Below are 15,398 nucleotides of genomic sequence, written 5' to 3'. Positions count from 1 at the left end.
TTTGGACTTATAATATACCCGGCCCTATTTGTAAATAGAATTTTATTATTTGGTTTTGTTTTATTATTGGGCTCAAGTAAAATTGGGCTCCTAGAGACAATGTTGATATTAGAATTTAAATACAATAATGATATGAATTCATTGGACTAAGCTCAAAATTTTTAGGTTTTTTTAAAGTATACTAGATAATGAAATTTGTAAGATTAATCTGATGCATCTCTTTTAATTTCAATTTGTTTTAGTTAAAGATGATAATAGAAATCCAGTTGTTTTTATTGAACTTATGCCTGTTTGCTAGCTATGTTTTACTTTTCATTCATATTATTTGTTGTCGTGTGTTTGTAAACCTTTGACAATGGCATGTTGACCATCCAACGCGAAATTCAAGGAGAACGGAAGTAAAAGTACTCGGTATTCATGAATCAGTCAAACTCAAAACCAATTCCATTACGCATCTGCAAACTATTAAACCATTAACCATGTATAAATATAACAGCAAAAATGAGCTGATGAAAGAACCAACAACAAAAAAAAAAAAAACCATATTTGCCTGATAAGTTATCTGCCATCCTTAAAATCTCCAATTAGCAATGGCCTTGAAGTCTACCAAACCTCATTTCGTATTGATACCCTTTATGTGCCAAGGGCACCTTCTTCCCTTGATAGACATAGGCAGGCTATTGGCTGACCGTAATGTAATCGTTACTATAATTACCACACCTCAGAATGCTGCTCGTTTTAGTGCAGGTGTCAATCGCGACATTGGATCCAAGCTATCCATCTCAGTTCGTGAACTTCGATTCCCGGCTGCAGAAGCCGGTTTGCCAGATGGGTGTGAAACAGTCGACAATCTCCCTTCCATGGACCTCATGAGCAACTTCCATTCTGCAATGAGCATGCTGCAGGTGCCACTGGAGAAGCTATTACGTGAGCTAAAGCCTTGTCCAAACTGCATAATACATGATAAGCACTTCACTTGGATGGGTGAAATCGCCTCCAAGCTTCAGATTCCAAGGATTTTATTTGATGGAAAAAGCTGTTTCACTCACTTGTGCAGTCATAACATAAGCACTTCCAAGGTCCATGAATGTGTCTCCGAAGGAGAGCCTTTTGCTGTGCCGGGACTGCCCGATCAAATCGAATTCACTATAGGGCAGTTACCTGGAAACCTCAATCCAAGATCAAACATGAAAGAGCTTAGTAAGAAGATAATAGCAGCTGAAGAAGGAGCTTACGGATCAATAGTAAACAGCTTCGAGGAGTTGGAAGCCGAATATGCGAAATCATATCAAAAGATCAAAGAACATAAAGTGTGGTGCGTAGGTCCTGCGTCATTATGCAACAAGGATAACATTGATAAAGCTAAAAGAGGTAACGAGGCTCTAACAGATGAAAACCAATGCTTGAAATGGCTTGATTCCTGGCCTGCAAGCTCAGTAATCTATGTTTGCTTTGGAAGCCTCAACCGTTTAACACCTCCTCAGTTAATGGAACTGGGTTTAGCCTTGGAAGCATCAAATAAACCCTTCATTTGGGTTATTAGAGGAGGATATAAAAGAGAAGAAATGGAAAAATGGTTAGCCGAAGATGGATTCGAAGAAAGGGTAAAAGGAAGAGGCCTTTTGATAAGAGGATGGGCACCGCAACTGTTAATTTTATCACACCCCTCCGTTGGAGGATTTTTGACACACTGTGGGTGGAATTCCACACTTGAAGGAATCAGTTGTGGGGTGCCAATGATAACATGGCCCTTGTTTGCCGAGCAGTTCTTTAACGAGAAGCACCTTGTGCAAGTACTGAAAGTTGGTGTTAGAGTTGGGGTGGAATTTGTGGTGCATATGGGGGAGGAAGATAAATATGGGGTGCTGGTGAAGAGTGAAGATATTAAAAAAGCTGTTGAGAGTTTAATGGATGAAGGAAAGGAAGGAGAAGAGAGAAGGGAAAGGGCAAGAAACCTAGCTGAGATGGCGAAGAAAGCTGTTGAAGAAGGAGGCTCTTCTTATCTTAACATTGCACTACTGATTGAAGATATCAAGCAACAGGAAACCATAGCTGGTCCAGATGTAGCATGAGACCAGAAGGTCTCAAATTCATTAGTAACTTGTTCATTTACAATGATTCAAAATCTTGATGTATTTCCAATAAAGAAGGTCTAATTATATTGCCCTGCTATTGTCTTTCTGTTCATTTTTAAGTTCAAACTTAGTCAACAATATATGTTATTCGGATTTGGTTATCGGATGGAGGTTTCCAAAAGGTTTCCAAATCTGCAAGTTCAAGCACGACCACTGACCGATGAATGGAGAAGCCATCTGTTAGCCACAGAAGGGTTGAAGAACGGGGAACAAAGATTTATGAGAAACGGAGTAACTGGATATGCAGAAGAGGCAGTGGAAAGAGACCGGCGGGGGGTGGTGTTGCCAGAATGAGATTCCTTTGCTCCGATGTAGTAATCTGAAGGAGGAGAGATTAGAGAAGAAAGGAAGCTGGAGGGTTTTTTAACGTTTCTGGGAAAGAAACGAAAAATTAAAGAGGGGCTTTTACTCCAGTTGCAGTTGTTGTTTTTCAGGAATTTTGCTGATTCATTTTTAAGGCTGTTCACATGGACGTTTCTAGAGCAAACTCTTGCTGCTGGGTTATTGGGCTTATTGGGAAGGCTCATTTTGATTGTATTGTTTTGAAATAAATGAATAAAATCCAGCTGTTTATCTAAATAAAAACCTATACATAATTTTTTTTCAAGAGGAATAAAATATAGATAATAAAATTATAATTTTTAAAAATATTAAATAAGAATAAACTATAAAATTTTCCTTTTCGCCCGATCCAACCTTGAGATTTCATTTGTTGCTGGACTCGCTCTTTCAACTTAGTCTTACACAAATCAAACACTAAAAATAAAATATAAAGAAAATGCAAATGAATTAGCATGCTATACCACTTAGAGATGTATCTATATGCAATGCAATGAAAAATAAATAAATAAAAATATTAGTTAACTATGAAGTTGCGTCTCTGTATTTTTTTTTTTTTTTTTTACATTCTTAAATGTTATTTTATCATCGAAAAGTTCGAATAATGGCTTGACTTAGTAAAATCTAACATTAGGCACAAATTGAAAGCCAATACAATTTTAGAGTGTTGATTCCCCTTCAAATATTTAACCAATCATTCTTAAACTCACTTATATTTCCAATACAATAAAAGTAAAAAATCTGTAGAAGAAATTCTAGTACTCTCAATTTTTCATGAAACTCAAAAGTTATTTGGAGTAAATATAAAATTCATGTGCATAGACTCAACAAAATAACTATTGTCCTGCCCTATTATTTCCTCCGTGATTTCATTTTCTATTTTCTCTTTGACTTTACCGAAAATCTCAAGAACATTTTTATTGTCTTCTTTAAATTCGACGAATCTTTTTGGATAGGAAAAAGCTACTATAGCAATATTTTTAAAGTAAAAATAGAAAAAAGTTTATATATGTCAAGCTTAAATATTGATTTATATGTGAGATCTATTTTTTTAAAGATAAAATTTGGATCCCCTAGACAGGATCGTTTAAAACATTTTGCTCTAATAACGATAATTTTTTGAAATTCTAACAATACAATTAATATAAGAAAGCCCTGAACGAGTAAAAGGTTTGTTGAAGAAAATTAATAAAAAAAAATAAAAGTAAATCAATGGAAACAACGGTGAAAACTTGTCACCACTGATTGTAATTGTTTGAACATTGTGTGATTTCTGGAAATCCTGTCAACATCAAAACTCATCTAGATAAAAGAAATATCGACCCTAAATAACCCAACCAACCAATACTGGGTACCATGATTATGGCTTAAAATCATATGTTACCGTGGGAGTTAGGTAATTAAAATCATGTGCTGCACAAGGTTGGGTATAGACTATTTAAATCAATTGAAAATCCAAGTCAATTTTAATTAATTTTATTAGATAAGAAAATTATAAGAAGGTAGATGTTTTTTTTGACATATTAAAAAATGTGCTGTTTTCTTTTTCGGAATAATTCAAAGTCGGGCTTACCTTATAAGTCTTGCAATTGGTGCCAATCCTCCTGCAAATACGTTTATGCTTTTTATTAGACCTAATCGATCCATCCTTGGCATCCGTTGTTTGTTTCCAATATTTCTGAAGACTATATGGCTTCCGTGACGGCCAAGCAGCTACACTTTGTGTTAATCCCGCTGATGGCACAAGGTCATATGATTCCGATGGTTGACATGGCTCGGCTTCTTGCAGATCGAGGGGTGATCGTAAGCTTGATCACTACTCCCCGAAATGCGTCGAGATTCGACACAGTCATTGAACGAGCTTCTGAGTCAGGGCTCCGGATTCGGCTAGTGAAAATTCCATTTCCATGCCAAGAAGTGGGACTTCCAATTGGATGCGAGAATCTCGACACTTTATGTTCCAGGGACCTATTGAAAAAGTTCTACAATGCACTTGATTTGTGGCGAGAACCATTGGAACAATTCCTGGAACAGCAAAAGCCACAACCAAGCTGCATAATATCAGACAAGTGTCTTTCCTGGACCTCAGAAACCGCTCAGAAGTTTAACATTCCCAGGATTGTTTTTCATGGGATGGGCTGCTTTTCATTGTTGAGCTCTCACAATGTGAAGCTCCACAAGGCTCATCTTTTCGTTGCCTCGGATTCGGAGCGCTTTCGGGTTCCAGGATTGCCACAAAAAGTGGAGATAACAAGGGCTCAGCTTCCCGGTACCTTTGTTAGCTTGCCTGAGTTGGACGATACTCGCAACAAGATGCAAGAGGCTGAAATGAATGCTTATGGTGTTGTGATAAACAGCTTCAATGAACTCGAGCATGGATGTGTCAACGAGTACCAGAAGGCAATAAAGAAAAAGGTTTGGGCCATTGGACCAGTTTCTTTATGCAACAGAATATACTTGGACAAGTTTGAACGAGGCAACAAAGCATCAATCAATGACAACAAATGCTTGAAATGGCTCGACTCTATGAAAACAAGGTCAGTTATTTACGCTTGTTTAGGCAGTCTATGCCGTCTCGTTTCAGCACAATTGATAGAGCTGGGGTTGGGTCTAGAAGCATCACAACAACCGTTCGTTTGGGTAGTCAAAACAGGAAATCAGCGAGCTAATGATGAGTTGGAGAAGTGGTTTTCAGAACATAACTTTGAGGAGAAAATCAAAGGGAGAGGACTTATAATCAAGGGTTGGGCTCCCCAAGTTCTTATTTTATCCCACCCTGCAATAAGAGGGTTCTTAACTCACTGCGGTTGGAATTCAACTTTAGAAGCCGTATGCTCGGGGGTGCCAATGATAACATGGCCACAATTCTCCGAACAGTTCTTTAACGAGAAACTGATTGTTGAAATTCTAAAAATAGGTGTTGGGGTTGGGGTTGAGATCCCTGTTAGATGGGGTGAAGAAGAGAAACTTGGGGTGCTGGTTAGGAAAGAACAGATTGAGAAAGCCATAAATATGTTGATGAATGGCGGAGAAGAAGGCGAAAAGAGGAGAACGAGAGCTCGAGAACTTGCGGAAATGGCGATAAAAGCAGTGGAAAATGGAGGATCATCCCATCTCAACCTGTCACTCTTGGTGCAAGACATTTTGGAGCAAGTCAATCAACTATAGCACAGCCAATATTTGATTGAATTATTATTATTATTTTTTTCTAAAGGCAAATTTTATTTCATAAAAGAAGAATGATGTACAAAACGCCTAGCCTGATACATGCCGTCATAAATAATATGCCACAGCTTAATCTTTAGTTGCAGTTTGGACTTTTAATTGTAATCATTTTTATTCTTGGAAATCAATAGCAAAATGTGTTGTAATTAAAGTCTAGGATCAAGGCTTTACGAAGACTCTTTCAAGAGATAGACTCAAAGGAAGATCATGACTTAACCCTATGTTTGATAAATATTATTAAAGGAGAATAAAAGAAAGGAAAGGAAGGAAAATTAAAGAAAAGAAATAATATATTTATTTTTATTTGAATAATTAAAATTAATAAAGCAATTTCTTATTTGGGTAAACTATGAAAAGGAATGGAAATTTGCATATATAACAATAAGAAAAAAATAAATTAAAATTAAAATTATAAAACACTAATATTCCAAATATCACTTATCTCATATGCTGACTTTTGCATTTGAATACTAATTTTAACAAAGGAAAAGAGTTAAAAAGAATTTGATACATCAATCTCTAGATTAAGATAAGATTGTTATTTTTGAACACTAATTAAAAAATAGTCAATATAATCTAAATAACATATACCGTATAAATTTCAAAATTAAAAACTGTTAATAATCTAAAAAAATCGATAATATAAATAAAGTTGTTACAATTTAAAAAGAAAGGCTAATAATCTTTAAAAAAATGCAAAAGTTAGCTATTATAATTACATGAGTAAATTATCTTGACAGAGTCTCAAATGTCATGTTTGTGGTTATCTAATATTCAAATATGCAACGATGGCTGAAACCCTGTTATAGTAGAAGGTGGGACAGTCTCGACTCAACCTGCTACAACTATACAAAATGCACAAGTTTTAGATCTGTTAAGGGCTTGTTAAAATTTGGAGATTTGTTATTGATAAGCCTATAAAAATAACATATTTTAATATCATTTTAATGCGTTTTTAGATGATTAATTATGTAAATTAGTGAATTTGATTCTCCTAATCCTTCACATTCGTGTTTCTATACTTAAAATAGCATTTGGGAGCAAAAGAAGCGAAAAACAAGCTAAAATCAGACGAATAGAGCTATTTTCAGGAGCCACACGGCCTGGGCATTTCCACACAAGTTGGACACATGCCCATATGCCAGCCGGTGTCGATTTCACCCTGCTTCCCAAATACGCGGAAAAACTCAATTTTTAGACTTTCTGAGCATTCTAATGTCTATAAATACCAATTAGAAGAAGATATAAAGGAGCAATCAGAGAAGATCGAAGAAAACACTTGAAGAACACCATCGGAATAAACTCAAAAGCGAATCTCCATCAAAATCGAAGATCTCCTTTTAATTTCTTTCGAAGTTTTATTGAGTTTCTTTATGTCTTGTGGTTATTCTGACTTTGAGATATTTTCATTCAAGATTATGAACTAATTCCCTAGATACGGGAGGATGAAACATATGATAAATCCTTTTATTTAATTTCTATTTTATGCTATAAATACTTGATTCTTATTCTCAATTATGTATGCTCATCATTTCTTGTTTTAATATTTCTGGGATATTAATTCATATTTATTTCAGTGGAGGAAAAGTCTTTGTTTGAGAGTAGATCTAGCATAATTGAGTAGAGTTACATGCAATCTTAGAAATAGGACGACATAAATTTACCGGATTAGAGTCAAATCTAATAGGGGAATCCATAGATCGAGTTAATGCGACGATAGGAATTTTTATTAGAAAGAGATTTCAATTAATCAACCTAGATTCAGTTGTTCTTACTCCTGAAAAAGATATTAACATAATTTAGGGATTTTTACGGATCAAGACACAAGTGAATAAATTATTTAATTCAGATTCATAATAATAAGTGAAGTCTAAAGGGATTCTTTCCTGGGTATTGCCTATCTCATTGGTTAATATTCAATTATTTCCTTAATTCATTCTCTGATGCGTTCTTGGTATAATTAGTTTAGTAATTTTAGATTAAAACACATCACTTCAAATTGTTGGGTAAATAATAGAAAAAAAGTAATTACTAATATTTTTAGTCTTCGTGAATACAATATTTTCTACTCACCATAACTATGCTATTGTTTGATAGATGCACTTGACTTTTTGTTGTATTTATAGTTACTTTAGTAACTATCAAGTTTTTAATTTGTTATCAAGGTAAAGTTTGTTTAATTGATTTACGATTTGAAGAAGACAACCTTGGAAGGGAAGGAGAAGTAATAACAAATGTTTGAAGTTAGATGAGATGGTGAATGCTCGCTATTACATTTTACATTGCATTAGATGAGATGGTGAATGCTCGCTATTACATTTTACATTGCAGATTTGGTTTTGAAAGATTGCTTATGTTCTATTTGCTTTTGCACCTTTTTGTTGCTAATGTTTTGTTATTTTTACGATTAGTACTACTTTGTTTGAAGTTGTTTCAAACTTGATATCTTAATGGCGGATTGATAATGCTTTATAAATCCTTTGAGATTTAAGATAATATTTAAGCATGATATTTAGTGATGTATTTTTCTATGGGGAGTTTTGATTTGATGGCTAATTGATAATGATTTATAAATCTTTTGCGATTTAAGATATGTTTGGTTTACTAATTGATGTTTGACCATGATATTTGATGATGCATTTTTCTACGGGGAGTTTTCATTTGATGGTTAATTGATAATGCATTTTCTTAAGTTATTTTTGAACTCATGATTTGATTTGATGCATGTCAAAAGAGGGAGTTTTTTGGCATGATGCTATGTGATAGGGGGAGAATTGTGGAAAGTTGATAACACGTGTATTGATCAGTTGCTGACATATTTTGTCAAAATGTCAAAGAGGGATATTGTTGAGACTTTAATTATCTGTTGTAATCTTGTTACCCTCATTGTTTGAACAACACTTGGGACAACAAGTTAGCATAGCTATGCATTAAGCTTGTATAATTTTGGATGGCTGATTTTTGCTTTGATTAATCTTACTATTACCGAGAGTTTAACTTCCAAATGGCAAAGGAAGGAGAAGAGCTTGATGCAAGGCAAACATTACCTTCATCCTTTCCATTTGAATTTGTTTGGATATGAATGCTTTATTTTTTTAATTTAAAAACAGAAATTTTTTGTGTGGATAATTTTTTAATTTAAAATTTGATTTATTATTTGAAGAAATTGCTAATATTACCTATAAATAGGTTGTATTGTCGCATATGTTGTGAGTGTCTTTGGAGTGTTTTTTAGTGAAGTATTGTGCTTTCTTCGCGTTGTATCCTTATACTTTTTATTAGGCATTTTATTGGAGAGTAATCTTTATTATAGGTGAGCTTGTTTGGGATAAGTCATTGTGACATTGGGGTATTTTATTGGGTTGTAATTATTCATTGTGTAAGAGCAGATTGAGTTTTTAACCAATAGAGTTTTAAATTTACTGAAATTTCACAAAATAGAATTAATGAATCCGAACTACATTAACAAATAACATTTGTTGATTTCCCTCCTTGCCTTATTCCTTTTATAATTTGTTTGTTAACCTATCGTGGTCCAACTTCTATTTCAATATTGGTTGGGATATTTAATTGGAACATCCAACAAATTAAAATCTTTTTCGACAAATGAAATAGGTATTTTTTAAAATATAATATATAGTTTAATTAAATAAATTAGTTGGGGGAGGGGGATTCTTAAAATTTAATTCTAAGAACGAGTGCTTGTAATATAATATGTGCCTGATTGAAAGTGATTCTGATGTTGAAAAAAATGGATTTCTGATGAGACGTCATAAAAGCAGATCACTTGCTAAAAGAATGGTTGTTCCACTTTATTTTTGTTGAGTGTTTTAGAGTGTTCTTCAAAAGGGTTAAATTGTGTATTTATATGATATAATTACTATTCATGAATGTGATATGTCGTAGGTAAGTCTCTATGCATGCCAACACGTACCCTATTTTAAGATTAAAATATGTTTTTTAAATATGAGTTCGTCTACATGATGATGCGAACTTACATCATGCGATTCCATAAAAGGGTCAAGACACAATCAGGTAACCAAGTAGGGAGTAAGTAATAGCGAATAACATAACAATTTCATATATACTTATAATTTCCGTTAGAAACGAAATTTTCTACATAAACTATAGGAGGGTTTGAATATAGGATATAATATATATATATGTATATAGCATGAAGATGAAAGCCTAGTCTTGAAGCCATTGATCTCCATCAATATATGATATGTTCATGTAGTGAGCTGCTTCATATTCCATTAGCTGCTTCCCATAAGAAGCTCTGAATGTGTAGTTTGCTCCAGGCCCCAAGCACTCATATTCTCCAAAAAAAACAGTCCTGGAAACAATAAAAAGTTCATTTTTTTATTATAATAAAATAATTGCCATATAAATATGGTTTTTAATATATGAATGAAAATGACAGACTGGTCTCTAGAAGGGTCTCGCCAGTCGTTCCATCCGACCGGTGCCACAACATCCGACATATAACTTCGGGAGAAGACGACGGTGGCATACGCTCCCCAAGCTCTACCAAGCCAGACGCTCCCGGTTCCCCGGACGATGCAATTTACGAATGAAAACCCTGTTTGCTCATTCAACGATTGCCTTGCATGTGCTGTAACGGATCCGCTAACTCCACTCGTCCCTTCTTTAGCAATTGAGTGGATAACGCAACCCTGTCAACAATTAGTGCAAATGTATAATCTAAATCCGATTGTCGGGTTCAGTGACAAAACAGCATGTGTAAGACGTCCGAAAATTGTTGGTACCTGATAGAGTGATCTAGCATTTCCAAAAATGAAATCAATAGAACCTTGTATGAAACAACCTTTGAAATAATGTCTGCCACGATCATCCAGAAGTGTGTCTTGGGCTCCATAAAATCCACAATTGTAGAAAGCAGCTTGATCCCCCGCTATTCTAAGCGCCACTGCCTGCTTTCCAGTTTCACCAGGGATTGGCTCTGGAGCTGTATTCTTTCCCAAAAAAATTGGCAATCAATAGACCGATCCATTAATCAACAAGAGTAACGCAAAATCATTACCATGTTTTTAATATTCCTCTGAACCATTTCAACTCTAATTTTAAAGAACAAGCATCCATTCAAATTCTAGGACAGTCTTCTATGCAAGACTAGACTAGTTTACTTATTGGGCTGGATCCCAACCTAAATTTTTGCAGTCCTTTTACGGATTGGGTTAAATGGCTCGGATTAGTGTTAAAAAAATAAAAACCATTTTTATGTAGATATTTCATAATTAAAATAATAATAATTCAGGTCTAGATGGTCCAAATTTACAAAAGTCACGTCCAATGCCATAAACTTCACAGTCCAAGTCGAGCATATAGCCGACCGTCGGATAGCTATATCCTGGAATAAGAAAAATAGCCAAAATATTCTTTAATGTATTATCCGCTGAAAGGTTAATTTATCTCACAAAATTTAAATTAATATTTGGGCTTTCTCTTTTTTAATTTTAGTGATTTTTTCTATCGATGGTAAATTTTTAAATGTGTAAAATAAGCAACACGTAAGACAATATCTAGTACATCATAATATGTCTTCCTTGAGCGTCCAATCAGATTCGAGAGATGAGGTAATTAGGCTCACAGTCATTCTCCACGTTGCATTTTGAGAAAATTGGACAGACAAATGGAGCAAATCCACCTTTCAGTACCTCTAAATTGCAACAACTATGAAAATATAATGATAGAAGTTAAAGACAGTGAGATTGAAGCTAAATTTGTAGGCTATACTACACACGCAATGTTAATTTCAGGAATTAAGTGTGATGATTTACCTTAAAGCTGATGTTATAGGCTGTGAAGTTAGAAGCAAAGATGGCAACCGAAGAGCTGTACACTGTTCCTCCAGTGGAATTTGCAGTGTCATTCCATTCTATAACTGTGTTGAGAAAACCCTCACCTTGAATTATCAAGTTGGATTTGCTTGCATGGACCACTACCTTCTCCCTGAATCACAGGTCACCCATGTTTGTAACTTAGATTCAAAGTTCCATGCATATTGCACAAGATTGAATCATAGTGGATCATCAATGATATTAGCTGTTCATGGTACATATACATGTGCAAATATATATACACACAGGGAAGAAACGTTTTTCAATAATGACCTGTATGTACCAGAATAAATAATGATCAGGGTCTTGGAGGGGCTGGAATCAGGAACAGCATCGATTGCCTTCTGCGCATTGCTGAAGTTGCCGCAACCCTCTAAGTCAACTGTTAATACAAGTGACACTTTGTATTGATAAATAAGGTTGCTAGTGCTCAAGCTCGACCTCCATTTGATATGATCACATTTGTGCTCACGCCCCCTCCTATGATGGTGATGATGGTGACGACGTCGATGACGACGATGATGATGATGTCCAGACACCATCCTCGTTAGCAAAGATATGAATTCACCGCTTTGGCTCACAACTTTCTTGAGGAAGGAAGTTTCAAATTTCATGGAGATGGTTGCTTGGGAAGGAGGGAGTGTATACAGAGAGATTAGGATGGAAAAGAGTGCAAAGAGAAAGGCAAAGAGCCAAATGGAGTTAGTTTTGAGCCTCATGGCTAATGCAATGGGGGGATTAGTTAGAGAATGATGTAATTTTTGAGCTAAAAGAGCAAAGGGAAAGGTACGGCTTTATTATATTCCCTTGGGAAGGACGAAGGGCCGGTTAAGTGATGTTTGGCGTGGGAGGTAAGATATATCTGTGGGAGGGCCTGGTTATTGATTTTCATAAATTAAAAGGCTAAAAGGAATGGTGTAGAAAATAAAGATACGAAAGAGTTAAAAAAAAGGTTAGAAACTGCATACGCTAACCCATGAGAGATGCAGAGAGAAAGAGAAAAGGAAAGATTATCTGATTATAGCAATGATGAAAACAAAGGAAACGCAAGATTTGCCTGTTTATTTGAGTAATTTATACTTCTTTATCAATTTAAACAAAATGAAAATATGCTTAATGTAATTATGATTTCATCACCATAATGACTATTCTAATTTGGATTTGCATGGGGGCGTTTGAGTAACATATACTTCTGACCTTACATATTTTAAGGTAATCACAACAATGAAATTTAAGGCATATATTTTAAAGCAGTTCAGCACAATCAGCCAAACTCCTATGTTAAGCAACTTGTTCATGACTTTCTCCTAATGGAGCTTATGATTACAAGGCAGGAATACTCTAAGTTATGTTAGCTTTCATTATATTTCGTATTTAGATATTTATTTAATATACGATATTACGTACGGAAAAAGTTCATATAACATAGATTGAAATTAATGTATTATGCCCATGAAAAGAGTTTTGTTATACGCTGATAATACTCTAAAATGACGTGTTTTTATATATTAATCATGTGTTTATTTTGAGCTTGAGCCTACTAATTTGAGCTATTTATGTCTTTTTATCTTTTAGGGACTAAATTGGAGGCGAAAAGTAAATTCAAGAGAAAAAGCGTCAATTTGGAGATTAAATGAGCCAATATGCAACGTGGGACAAATATGGTGCCAAAAGTGCGAACATGAAAGGCACAAGGACTTAAAAGCAAATAGAAGAGATTTTATTTTGGAAGACTTTATTTTATTTTATTTTATTTTATTTATATTAGGATAATTAATATTAAGATAAATATTAGGATTATTTAATTTTAGGATTTTATTTTAATTATTTTTATTTATCTTTAATTAAATGTATTTATCTTTTTAGAATTTAAGTTCAATTAGACTATCTCCCTAGCACTATAAATAGGGGGTGAAGTGACTCTATTTGGGGTTCATCTTTTCTGTAAACACTCTCCCCCTAAAAGTCTTTTGTTCTTTTCATAATTTTTTCTTTTAATAAAATTTCTTTTTTCATAATTTTATTTTCTTTTCCACCATCACTACAGGAAAATAGGGCTTTAGCGGCGTTTTTAGTGGCGTTTGAACAAAAAACGCCGCAAATATTATACATTAGTGGCGTTTGCAATAAAACGCCGCTAAAAACTGAGCAATAGCGGCGTTTTTGGTCCAAACACCGTTAAAAACTGAACAATAGCGGCGCTTTTGGAAAAACGCTGCTATAGGTCGAGGTTTTAGCGGCGCTTTTGGAAAAACGCCGCTATAGATCGTGGTTTTAGTGGTGCTTTTGGAAAAACGCCGCAAAAAAGTAATTTAGTTTATGGGTTATGGTTTAGTGTTTAGGGCCTAAAGTTTAGGATTTAAGGTTTGAGGTTTGGAATTTAGAGGTAAATATGGTAAACTACTTAACTTGTGTATCTTGGATTTTTTTATAATATAAATCTAAATAAGATAAATATAAATTATTATTTTAAAAAATATATATATCAAAATGGGTTAAATCCCAAAAGTATACATGAACAATGGTTTAGTGTGCAATAAGTTAAATCGTAAAAGCATAAATTATGAACACAATTATTGATATAACATCATTTTATATTTATATATTGCATACATAAATATTTATATTTATTCAATATAAAAATATATTGATGTATTTATTTTTAAAATGTGTATGATTAAATCAAAATTAAAGTTTCAATTATACATTTAAACCACAATTAGAATTTCACATCTACAATTACACATTAAATCGAAATTCATATATAATTCTGATATGTATCTCTATCAAAATTTAGGTGTATACATATAATTAAATATCTAATTATGGTTTAAGGGTTGGGGTTAAGGGTTTCTGGTTTATGTTTTATGGTTTAGAGTTTAGGGGATAGGGGTTATGATATAATGATTATTATTTTGGGGTTTAGAATTTATGATTTAAGATTTAAGGTTTAATGTCCATGGTTTAAGGGTTTAGGGTTTATGATATAATGTTTATTGTTTTTGGTTTAGAGTTTATGGTTTAGAGTTTGTAGTTTTTTGTTTTACAGTTAGGATTGTAGTACTGTTCATGGTTTTAGGGGTTAGGCTATTAAGGTTTAAGAGTTAGGATTTTTGATAAGATAACAAAAAATCAAATTATTTTTGGGTTTAGGTAAGTAATAAGATTCTTTTTTAATTACTTTTATCCCTTGTAATATATATATTTAGGGTTTAGGATATAGGTTTATAGTTTGGGGTTTAGGTTTAGGGTTTACTGTTGGAAAATTGAAGCAACATTTGGATTTTATTGAAAAAATTTTAAAAGTAAAAATATAGAAAAACACATGTCAAAAATGAAAAAATAAAATACTATTAATTAAAATAATTTTAAAGTTATTTTTGGGTATATGACTGATTTTTTAATTTATATATTAATTAATTTCTTATATAATTATAAAAGATAATATTTGTTTTAATATATTAAAATTATCAATATAGTTTAAATTATTTAAGAAATGATAAAGTTTATATATATTAAAACAAAATAATAAATTTTTAGTAGAGCAAAACGGCACCATTTTATATAAAAGAAAATGACTTTTTGCGGCATTTTTATAAAAAACACCACAAAAGATAAGCAATAGCGGCATTTTTTATAAAAACGCTGCAAAAAATCTTACACAAAACGGCGCCGTTTTATTACCCAAAATGCCTTAAAACTTTTTCCCTAAATCAGTTCTCCCTTCCCCCCCGAAATCCCAAAATCTCTTTTTTTTCCCTCCTTTCTTTTGCCCAAAATCGGTTCCCTCCCCCCTCCCCAAAATTAATAGCTGAAGAAGCAGTAGCATCGACGCCGC

At 33.6% G+C, this 15,398-nt stretch overlaps 3 protein-coding genes across 3 annotated transcripts; 2 read left to right on the top strand and 1 right to left on the bottom strand.

Annotated features, from left to right (window-relative positions):
* The first annotated feature begins 517 nt into the window (after nt 1–517).
* LOC108462049 (UDP-glycosyltransferase 73C4-like) lies at nt 518–2,470 on the top strand. The gene has a single exon (XM_017762050.2). The coding sequence runs from the start codon at nt 591–593 to the stop codon at nt 2,070–2,072; it is 1,482 nt and encodes a 493-aa protein (XP_017617539.1). The 5' UTR covers nt 518–590; the 3' UTR covers nt 2,073–2,470.
* Nucleotides 2,471–4,034: 1,564 nt separating this feature from the next.
* LOC108462050 (UDP-glycosyltransferase 73D1-like) lies at nt 4,035–5,956 on the top strand. The gene has a single exon (XM_017762051.2). The coding sequence runs from the start codon at nt 4,164–4,166 to the stop codon at nt 5,640–5,642; it is 1,479 nt and encodes a 492-aa protein (XP_017617540.1). The 5' UTR covers nt 4,035–4,163; the 3' UTR covers nt 5,643–5,956.
* Nucleotides 5,957–9,637: 3,681 nt separating this feature from the next.
* LOC108462981 (probable pectinesterase 15) lies at nt 9,638–12,390 on the bottom strand. The gene is made up of 5 exons (XM_017762903.2): nt 11,834–12,390; nt 11,501–11,672; nt 10,469–10,675; nt 10,125–10,375; nt 9,638–10,035 (listed from the first exon to the last, which is right to left on the bottom strand). The coding sequence occupies exons 1-5, from the start codon at nt 12,277–12,279 to the stop codon at nt 9,888–9,890; spliced, it is 1,224 nt and encodes a 407-aa protein (XP_017618392.1). The 5' UTR covers nt 12,280–12,390; the 3' UTR covers nt 9,638–9,887.
* Between the last annotated feature and the right edge of the window lie 3,008 nt (nt 12,391–15,398).

The sequence above is a fragment of the Gossypium arboreum genome, chromosome 9, assembly GCF_025698485.1.
Source record: "Gossypium arboreum isolate Shixiya-1 chromosome 9, ASM2569848v2, whole genome shotgun sequence".
NCBI classification, from domain to species: domain Eukaryota; kingdom Viridiplantae; phylum Streptophyta; class Magnoliopsida; order Malvales; family Malvaceae; genus Gossypium; species Gossypium arboreum.
Note: the sequence above shows the minus strand (reverse complement) of the source record. Positions and strands in the feature narration are given on the sequence as shown.